General features: G+C 34.3%; 1 protein-coding gene across 42 annotated transcripts in view; it reads right to left on the bottom strand.

Annotated features, from left to right (window-relative positions):
• LOC135205456 (neuronal acetylcholine receptor subunit alpha-7-like) overlaps positions 1-10,980 on the bottom strand; it is a 479,209-nt gene extending 468,229 nt beyond the window's left edge. For 4 of the 42 annotated variants that reach the window (XM_064236085.1, XM_064236099.1, XM_064236081.1 and 1 more), the window contains exon 1: positions 9,645-10,960. In XM_064236085.1, coding sequence (XP_064092155.1) covers positions 9,645-10,500 — 856 coding nt within the window. In that variant the 5' untranslated portion in view covers positions 10,501-10,960. Of the gene's footprint in view, positions 1-9,644 lie in introns of all 42 variants that reach the window. The other 38 variants (XM_064236104.1, XM_064236065.1, XM_064236062.1 and 35 more) reach the window with 24 other exon arrangements.
• Between the last annotated feature and the right edge of the window lie 300 nt (positions 10,981-11,280).

Below are 11,280 nucleotides of genomic sequence, written 5' to 3' on the forward strand. Positions count from 1 at the left end.
ACCCACAGTAACCTAAATTCTGTCGACAGAAATGTATATGTATACCTTTCTCCTCTTCTCATATTCCGGGAGAACTAGTAGTAGATGCTTTTCAGATTGACGATTTCGTATGTGACAGACAGCTTGATATGCGAGACGTCGGCCCTACTACAGTTTTGAGCTGCTGGCCAGAGGAACAAACTGGGCCAGAAAAACGTGGGACCCAGAGTTTTGGCGGTTATAGAATATATGCGTCGTTGTACCATTTGTGGCACGTATATACAAATGCTGTAGCAACCCACCTCCTCTCTCTCTCTCTCTCTCTCTCTCTCTCGTTCTCAGTTCTCTCTCTCTCTCTCGATCTATATATATATATATTATATATATATATATATATATATATATATAATAATATACCTGTGTATTAAATCCTTTTGAATATAATTTTTGTCAAGGCGGAATACTTCCAAACTACTACAGCAAGATTTATTTTATTTTAAATTTGCCATCATAAAAGAATTGTATTTATTTTTGCACCATATTAAATTGATCATACACAAAACCTTCATATTTTTTTTATTTGAAAGGCACCCTTTCAGCGGCATTCTGTTAAATAATCTAATCAGAAAGTATGACCTTTCAGTAAATTATGAAAGTATCGCACTGCTTTATAAGTAGTATGATAATAATTTTACCATAGAATTATCGGACCTTTCATCAAAAGTGATAATAGTGACTGTTTACAGAAATGATTGAACGGTAAAGCCTTAGTTTCCATCATGTTTTTGGTATAATATCAGTACATCTTGGATCCAGATTAAATTGAATATCTAAATTAATTATTATTATTGAAAGTTTCCCCAATACATCCTTTACTCTATAGAAGATAAATAGAAACCACTTTATGAAATATAAGATGAATATCAGTTATAACGTAAGTGAAAGTGTAATAGATATGAGCGTGAATTATTTTGTCATTCATTAAATGAAATAGGTGGTATGAGGTAATTTGTAAACAAAATAATTATTAAAATATTTATCATCACCTTACGGGCAATGTTTAGTGTTTGTTGGCAACCATGAAAATGAATTTGATTATAAAAAAATATACTAACTTCTAAAAGGGTAATATGAAAAGGAAGTGACAAATGACAAATATAAATTTTTCAATTACTGTATTACAATCATCATCTCAAGAGGTCTAAATTAATGTTAAAACAGCAAATAATGTAATCTACAGCCCACAAGCCACCATGTCATTGATAGCGTGAATAGAATAATTATATTTAGCCTGTTCACAAGTTAAGTATTGTCTCGCGTATGTGCCTTGTTCGAATGCCAATTTCATATTTTAGGGCGAAATGAATAGGTAATTCAACCCCAAGTATATCTGTAAATAACATGCTGTGACGTCCAGTGGTAATATATGTTTATCACCTTAATTAGCCAATAGATCTGCGTCGACAGTCCAATAAATCGCCCAATCCATTTTTGGGAGGGCCAAATGATTTCGTTCTACTTCCATGAGCAGCGCAATATCTTGTGTATATATATATATATATATATAATATATATATATATATATATATATATATATATGTGTGTGTGTGTGTGTGTGTGTGTGTGTGTGTGTGTTCGTTTCAAGGGAACTGCGATGACTTGCACTTTCGTTGCGCTCCCAAATGCAAATAAATGCCGAGGGGTTCGATGCGTAAGTAAGTAAGCCCTTGTGATGGATAGGCGACCAGTTGAAATGAATTTCTTAGGTATTGCCAACAGACGGGCTTCAAATTACCTCTGCTAGTATTACTGCTGGCATTGTTTTGCCAATAGAAATAACAATAATAGTAATTGAAGAACAAATCCATAGTTATGTAAGTGTGCAGATATTTAAAGATAAATCTGTACAGATTTCTCTTTAAATATATGTATACATATACATAACTGTATATGTATACAGACTTATGCTACTATAAGTATTCTTAATCACAGTAATAATAACTTAGACGCAGAAATCATTGAACGCTGCAATAAATATAATAGTAACAAAAGTTACTTTAAAATTGTCAATATTATAATCGTCATTGTCAATAATGACAGCGATACTAAAGCGATATTATAGTAGATATTCATGTTGGGATTCTAAGTATATTTATGGGAGGTCGTAGGACAAAGGTGAAGTATTAAAGGGAAAACCAAACAGACAGCTGCTTCAGATATTTTTTTGTCTCGGGATTCACGTCAGCAGGAGGGTGTCGTCTCACAACTGATCAATAAGCAAAGGAATAATTTATTTATAAAAACACGGAAGACTTCTTGTGCATACATATATACGTATATATATATATATATATTATATATATATATATATATATATATATTATCTATTATAATACATACATATATATATATATATATATATATATATATATATATATATATATATACATAAAACACATAAAACAACCAAGATATAGTCTTTTACAATCATTTACACATGACCTAGATTGGAAGGTGTACGTTTTGGTGTTAAGGGTGGGATGGAGTGATAGTGCCAATCCAGCCACCGAGAGAGAGAGAGAGAAAGAGAGAGAGAGAGAGAGAGAGAGAGAGAGAGGAGAGATGAGAGAGAGAGAGAGAGAGAGAGAGAGAGAGAAATTGATTTCGGCTCAGAGGTACGAATTCAGGTACGGAACTAAGGGCGAAATTAATCCATTTCCTCCGTAATGGCGGAACTCATATATATATATATACATACATATATATATATATATATATATATATATATATATATATATATATATATATATATATATATATATATATACAATTCATCCCACCCCGTATGAGAAAATAATATCTCGCATCGTTTTGCCTGGAAATCCACTCCAAAATTATTTTTAAAATAATATAAATTTTGTGCGGATTTAGTTCAATGGGGTGTATATATATATATATATATAATATATATATATATATATATAATAATAATAATAATAATAATAATAATAATAATAATAATAATAATAATAATAATAATAATAAACGCTCCAAGAAGACGTCCATTGGAGGACGAAACGGTTGGGCATTTTCTAAGAAAAACTCTATTTATTTTCGTATGTGGACTATATTGAATATATATGAGTGCGTGTGTATGTATGTTCGCACACCTCTCTATATACATACGAGTAAGTGTCGTTTGTTCATATATGCATTCAGAACCTTTAGTTTTGCTCAAAAAAAAAAAAAAAAAAAAAAGAATTCTCGAAGCGTACAAGGGAGCGGAAGCCACCTTGGATTTCGTTGTCTCCCTAACGAAATGGAGAGTAGAGAGTTAAAAAAGGGCGTAGATTTTAATACGACCGTATTTGCCCTGCTTTGACATAGCTATAAAAACAAAGGTTGGGCGTCTTCTCCTCATTCCCTTCTCTCTCTCTCTCTCTTTGGGGGGGAAAAGGGGGCCGCCAGTTTGCCCTGGGTATCCTCTCTTGTCACTGGAAAACCGAGACGCGAGTTTAATTGGCAACGTTCATTACGGCATATTACATCGGTTTTTTTTTTTTTTTTTTTTTTTTTTTTTTTTTTTTTTTTTTTTTTTTTTTTTTTATGTGGTTACCTCGGAAACGTTCATTACTACAAATTATACAGCGGGCCAGTTTGTGCCGTGACTTCATAAGGATGTTGGTTTTGTGTGGGCTGGAACTGGAAAGTAAAATGCGTCAGAAATGACATGGATATAGCCATGAATTCCTTGGCCTTGCTTGTTTATTACATATTAACAACAAGCGATTGTCAGTTATCGACAGTAGTGTATGTATTTTATTTAATAACGATGTCGGGAAAGCGACGGATATTGAAGTAAAAATTAATTGTTTCTTCGTCTATCATTTTTTTTAATGAATAATGGCGTTGAAATCACTCCCGAGAAACCAGGGTTGATGCCTGCAAGTTCGATTTGGATTTAGAGATTTAACTTTCGATTAACGAGGCCGATTCCTCCAAGTTTCAATTTGGATTTAAAGATTTGCCTTTCGACCAGGGTTGATTCCTGGAAGTTCGATTTGGATTTAAGATTTTACCTAACGACCAACCAGGGTCGATTCCTGCAAGTTCGATTTGGATTTTAAAGTCTATATTTTGATCAGGGTTGATTCCTGCAAATTCGTTTTGGATTTAAAATCTATATTTCGACCAGGGTTGACTCCTGCAAGTTCGATTTGGATTTAAAGTTTTGCCTTTCGACTAGGGTTGATTCCTGCAAGTTCGTTTTAGATCTAAAGTTTTATCTTTCAATTTGTTGTAGCTCTGTCACAAGTGAAAAAGATTAGAAGTGTCAATAGTCATTGGGTGATATATTTACTTATTCTTTTGTCATTCTTTATTGATAAGTATTGTCCCGCGTACGTAGTATCTATTGAAATATTTTATGACGGGTAAGTTTTTTTTTCATTATAGAAATACCTACGTATAGTCGTATGTCACAGCACAGTAACAAAACAATCATTCACTTTCATTACTCCAAAGCGTAACTTTCATGTCGGTCAAAACATAAACACAAGTGTAGTAATTAAAAAACTCATCCTTTTGTATTTTCGTTTGAAAAAAAAAGTTATGTAATTCCTCCTTGAATGTCTTTTGATATCGGAGACTAAAATATTGTTAATGAAAATACTGACTATAGTGGTAGACCCAATCAAACGCAGTCATAGGTTTAAAAGACGTGGGAAATATGCATAGGTTTGATGCAATGAATGCAAAGCGAATGCAACGTCATTTTTTTGTCAGCGGTAGAAGCGTATCAGGGAAAAGGAAATCAAAACTGAGAGTTTACAAAAGGTCTTTTAAATAAACGCACTGATATGAGTTTGTATGTAATATGTATATATATATATATATATATATATATATATATATATATATATATATATATATATATTGATGCGTGAGGTCTGTGTGAATATGATTGCATTTACACTCACAAATATATATATATATATATATATTATATAATATATATATATATATATATATATATATATGTGTGTGTGTGTGTGTGTGTGTGTGTGTGTGATGTGTGTATTTAGTGTAGCGTAAGGTCAGTGTGGATATAATTGCGTTCACTCATAATATTATCAGGATATTCTTCCAAACGAGTTAACATTATGCCATAGCATATCATATCGAATCCAGAAAGAAAGACTAAGAACACATGCGCATTACTAGAAAAGATGGCGTCGTTTGTTCACCAAATGAAATATTAACGCACTAATGTATGTATAAATACTTTATGTGTATATATATATATATATATATTATATATATATATATATATATATGTGTGTGTGTGTGTGTGTGTGTGTGTGTGTATAGTTTACATAAAAAATCTTCAAGAATGTCTCTCTAAATCATTATTGAGACCGTATGCAATTAATTGAATTTTAACTACGAGACCGCATTTAGCTAAATTGTAACAATACAGATGCATAAACATACATATATACCTGTGTATACACAAACACACACGTACATATAAATATATATATATATATATATATATATATATATATATATATATATGCTTACATATTTATTGTATGTGTACATGCCATTCTCTCAGAAGACCTGACATGCGTATATCTACATCTGAGATTTAATGAATCCATCCTTAAAGATAATAAAATAGTAGTAGCTTCCATAAGAAATATTTACGAATATGTTTACTTCATGTAATTACATACGTGTGTTTGTTCATTTTTCTAGACGGACGTGAGCGGTTGTTTGTTTGTGTGCTCGTAATAGCGCCGTATCCCTTTATGCCGGCGGCGCAGTCATGTTCAAAGAGATATATACACATATTATTTCGCTCTGACGTTTTATGGGGTGGGGGGGGATAAAAGTCAGGGTTGTATTAGTAGATAGAATAGTGCTGAAAGGTTATATGATATTGTGTGTGTGTATATATAGATATATATATAGATTAGATATATATATATACATATATATATATATATATATAATATTATGTATTACATATATAGATGTATATTAATGTAAGATATCTATGTAATTTGTATATATATATGGTATCTAATCCATGTATATGATTGGTATATTATATGTATTTATAAATGGTGGATATATTAGATTTTATTATAATAGAGATATTATTATATTATATATATATATAGTCAGTGTAGATTAGATATATGTATAGATATCTATGTATCTTATGTATATATATGTATTTATATGATATATATATATATATTATATGTATATATGTATATATATGTAGATATTGTATATATATATATATATATATATTATATATATATAATATATATATATATATATTACTGATCAATAATTGATGTAGTTAAAACTGTACCAGGCATTACTTTCCACTGTAATGGATGCCTTGATAATCCAACGCATTTGATGTATGCCTGCTAATGACCAAACGCTCCAGGCCACTTTTGCTCTTATCTTTTCGCCGGCAATTATTTCGGAAAAAGTAGTTAATGTTGCACACGTCACGACTTAAAAACGATACCGTGATTGAAAACAGAATTCCTTTTCTTTCAATTACCAGTGACTCGTGGTGCGGTAAATTTAGTAATTATTAAAAAAAAAAGAATCATGACTAGAGCAGTTGACATTAAACGTTGTCAGATTTGCATAATGGTAAATCGTGTAATTGAAAGAAAAATTTATTTTTAATGAATATATATATATATATATATATATATATATATATATATATATACATACATATACACTATATACATAGAGAAATAAATATTTGATCAAGGTAAATAACACAATTCTTTTCATATGAGTGAATAGGATGAACCAAAAACTCTCCCTATCTAGTAATAATAATAATAATAATAATAATAATAATAATAATAATAATAATAATGGGCACAATTTTCCGTGTCGAAAATTATAACAATGGTTGCAGGTTCGAAAGGTTTTATTATCCCTTGAAGACTTTGTACTCACATGCGATATTATTGTGGGCCTGCAACCAATAATAATAATAATAATAATAATAATAATAATAATAATAATAATAATAATAATAATAATAATAATAATAATAATAATAATAATAATAATAATAATTACTAACAGTATGAGATTAAAAGTCCAATAGATCAAACGCATATTCCTCGTGTCTGATATTTTTTGTGTAAAGAAGAAGAGAGATAGAGAGAATCCCGTACTGGTGAGTTTAAAAAGAGAAAAACTATGGTTTTTACTTCGGTAAATAACAGGGCATTGAGGCCTGTATTCCCCAGGGCAAAGTTCCTTTTGCATCCACAGGGGGAGAATCGCATATAAAGTATTGGATGGCGAAGTTTGTTATGGAGAGGGGAAGCGTTATTTTCGGATTTTGTCGGAATAGAAAAATTAAAAAAAAAAGGATAAATTGGGTGCATTAATCGGGCGAGAATTTTGATTCTGGAGAAGACCAAAATCAGTGAAAGGATACGATTAACTAATAACAATCGTTGCCCCGTCGTAAAAAGGTATTGCGAAAAGTAATTTTATTTAGCACTCATTTTATATTATCGCAGGGGAGTTCAGCGAGAGAAAAATGTGAACGAATGCAAGAGGAGTATAAGAAGGTATATATATATATATATATATATATATATATATATATATATATATATATATATATATATATATATATAGATTATATATATATATATATATATGTATGTATATATATATATATATATATATACATACATACATACGTGCAGTGTTTTTACAGACAAACACGCATATGTACACGCACACACACTATAATGTCTTAGTAAAGACAAAAGGAATTGGACTTATGGCTATCATTTTCCTGTGATATTCGCGTATATATATATATATATATATATATATATATATATATATAATATAATCTTTATATATATATGTGTGTGTGTGTGTGTGTGTGTGTGTGTGTGTGTGTGTGGTGAAAATGCAATATTTTTACGGATATCATCCGTTACTAAACAACGTTCATCTTAAATCCATGTTATCTCAAGTTTTAACTTTTTCTTTAAATTCTAAGATCAAATAATTTTTTTAAAAATATAATGTAAAAGAAGATGCCATGAATTCCCGTATGTCCCTTTTGTTTTACCGGAAAAAAAAAATGCTTATTGTCACTAGCGAATGAATTTTTCCAATTCATAATATACTCTTGATATAATTGCAATTGCCATAAAGTCACTTTTATATTTATTGAAATCGTGGGGAACAGGATATTAATCTGGTCACGCCCATTTATCGAATACTAACTATGGTTACCACACAATATTTGACCACTTGTATGTTTATTGAAGATGGAATATACTTCACTGTGCTAATTGTTTCCTAATAGAAATTCGTTACCGACGAACTTTAATAAAGTACATAATTGTAGATATACATGGGTAATAAATATAAACTAAAATAAAGTGACCTGACCCTGGATAAGGCTTGATAACTGAAATGCGCACTATCACTACCAAATGCTCTCAGGTAAAAGGATTAAGCAGCAATGTACTCTGCTTATGACTAAGTGGATATTTTAGAAAAGTAGATTTTTGTTTTCAATAAATCTGCTGTTATGGGATTCCTGAGAACGAAAGTGACAGTTACTTTCAACTTCAACTTTGAACTTAAACTATGAGAAATAGATCAATGCATTCACCACATTCACAGATTTATATGAATATTCATATATATATATATATATATATATATATATATATATATATATATATATATATATATAAGTATGTATGTATATATATATATACACACACACACACACACATATATATATATATGTGTGTGTGTGTGTGTCACATAAACAGTTAGTGTCCCTATTCAATACGTTCTAAAACCTAATGTATAGCATATTTAACCTGTACATGGAATATCTTGAGTTGAAAAGAAAAGTACAAAGAAATCACAGGTCTCAACTCGTTATTATGGAATTATATATATATATATATATATAAAAAAAGAATAGACCTCTAATGAAGAACATAAAGACACAAATATTGAGATCTAAATACAGGTAAATTGTACACCTACAAAAAATGAAGAGTTCACTTACCCCACTCTCATTGAATTCCTCTGTTCAGCGTTTTCTAACAAACTATGAATAATATAAGCACTTTTATATCACTGGTTTAATTTTATGTTAGCTGGTTTTATTGTCACAGTTTTTGCTTTTATATGTTTGTCTTTCAGAATTTTTTTTATTAGTTTTTAGATACATCACACCATTTCAAAACACCAGAGGGAGAATGTTATTTATAGTAAAAATGGTTTTATGCACATTTTATATCCAGAATACTTGGACGTGTTTTGCTTGCAGTTTTATTTTTAGATTAACAGTTGCGTTCACTTGAACAGTTATTTTACTCCTGCTGGGAAAAAAGACTTCTTGGCAGTTACAGTGAGATATATGTGGAAGTTTCGTGCGTTTGCGATGCTGGTGATGCTGTTGCAGAAGCAGCTGGCATTTGCAATCCTGTAAGGAAACTGTAGAGGCGCCTGTTATGGATCGCTAAGCAGAGAGAAAATCAAGAAAACGGGGAGGGGAATAAAAAAAAAAAAATGAGAAATTGATTAGCTTTGACACAACGTCGGTCCCACATTACCTTTTGGAAGACAGACGATGAGTAGAACGAGGGGCCAAAACGACCATCGGAGAACGGCTTCGCGGGAGGAAGAAGATGTAGGAGGAGAGGAGGAAGAAGTAGAAGTAGAAGTAGGGGAATTTGATGATGAGGTTCTTCTGGCAGGGGAAGCGGAGGGTGAGGAATGAGGGCAATGAGTAGAAGTAGATTGTCGCTGCAAAGTGAAACTACTGGATGACCTGGGAACGTTTTCCGCAGGATATGGGGAGGAGGAAGTGGTTGAGCTGGGAGGATGGGAATTCTGTGACCCCGTGGCCTCAGGGGAGGAGGAGGAGGAGGATGAGGATGACGAAGGAGGTAATGAAGTGGGTAACATAGTAGATCTAGTTAACGACGAAGAACTGGGAGAGAAGTGATTTGAAGAAGCACGAGTGACGCTACATGACTTCGACAGGGGCCCAGGGAGAGGAGGAGGAGGCGAAGGGGAAGGAGATGATGATGTGCCCAGAGGGGTTGAGGATTTTGATGGGTTGAGCCCATCCAGCGAGCCAGATGGGCCTTTTGATTGTGATTGTGATGACGTGGATGATGCTGATGGGAAGGAGGAGGTAGAGGATGTGATGGCACAGGACAGGGAGGAGGTGGCCGCACTGACGAGGCCTTCCCTTCCTAGAGGAGGAGTTCGAAAGATACCTTGGCGGACTTGAGCTGAGCAGGAGGAGGAGGCAGAAGGAGATGGCGTCGATGATGAAGATGGAGATGGAGGAGGAGGAGGCGAAGACGACGAGGATGATGAGGAGAAGGAGGAGGAGGAGGACGACGACGAAGGGTGAACATCGGTGGTGACAGGTGCGAGTAATCTAGAGTCGGGAGCCATCCCGACGTGCTCGTGGCGGCCCTGGCACTGCCCGTCGTCAGCTCACACTAGAGGTTCTCACACTGGTACTGGCGGGGGGCACGCTCGTCGTGGTGTCGCTGTGCCCACATGCCCGATTTGCTTCTAGAGGTGGCTAGCTAAGTGGCCAGCCGTCGGTGAGGAAGGTGGTGTGGTAATTGTGGTTGTGATGGTGGTGGCCGAAGCCGTGTGTGGTTGTGGTGTCGGGTGGTTGTGGTGTCGGGTGGCGGCGGCGGCGGCGTGTCGGGGCGACCGTGGTGGAGCGGTGGTAGCGAGTGAGGGCGGGTGGTGGAGGCAGGCGGCGCACTCACTGGCGGCGGCCCGGCCGCGTCTGCGCAAGCGCCGCCGCCAGCCAATCGCCGCGCGAGTCTGTGCTCATGTCAAAAATAGCGCGCTGCAGTGAGTGGCCCCCCTTCTCAAGAACACCTACAGGCCGCGGCAGTGGCGAAAGAGGGCTGAATTATTTTCAGGGAGATGCTCACGGCTACGTAGGGCCAGCAGAATTCCTGCTGCTGCTGCTGCTGCTGCTGTTGCTGAAGGAGAGAGCAGGATGGAAGGAAGGAAGGAGTCTTTGGCGCAGGGAAGCCCCCAGCTGCAAATCAGCGACGATGACCTCCCGATGGAAGCTCGGAAGGGGAAGAGAGAGAGAGAGAGATGGGTTTTTGGGGGATGCCAGGACACGAGAAACACCAATGGGGAAATGTAGTCGCTGCCGAAGTGATCACACGCCCTGGACGTACGTCGTCAAAGTCTCTGTCTAAA

Source organism: Macrobrachium nipponense, chromosome 24 (assembly GCF_015104395.2).
Source record: "Macrobrachium nipponense isolate FS-2020 chromosome 24, ASM1510439v2, whole genome shotgun sequence".
NCBI lineage: Eukaryota > Metazoa > Arthropoda > Malacostraca > Decapoda > Palaemonidae > Macrobrachium > Macrobrachium nipponense.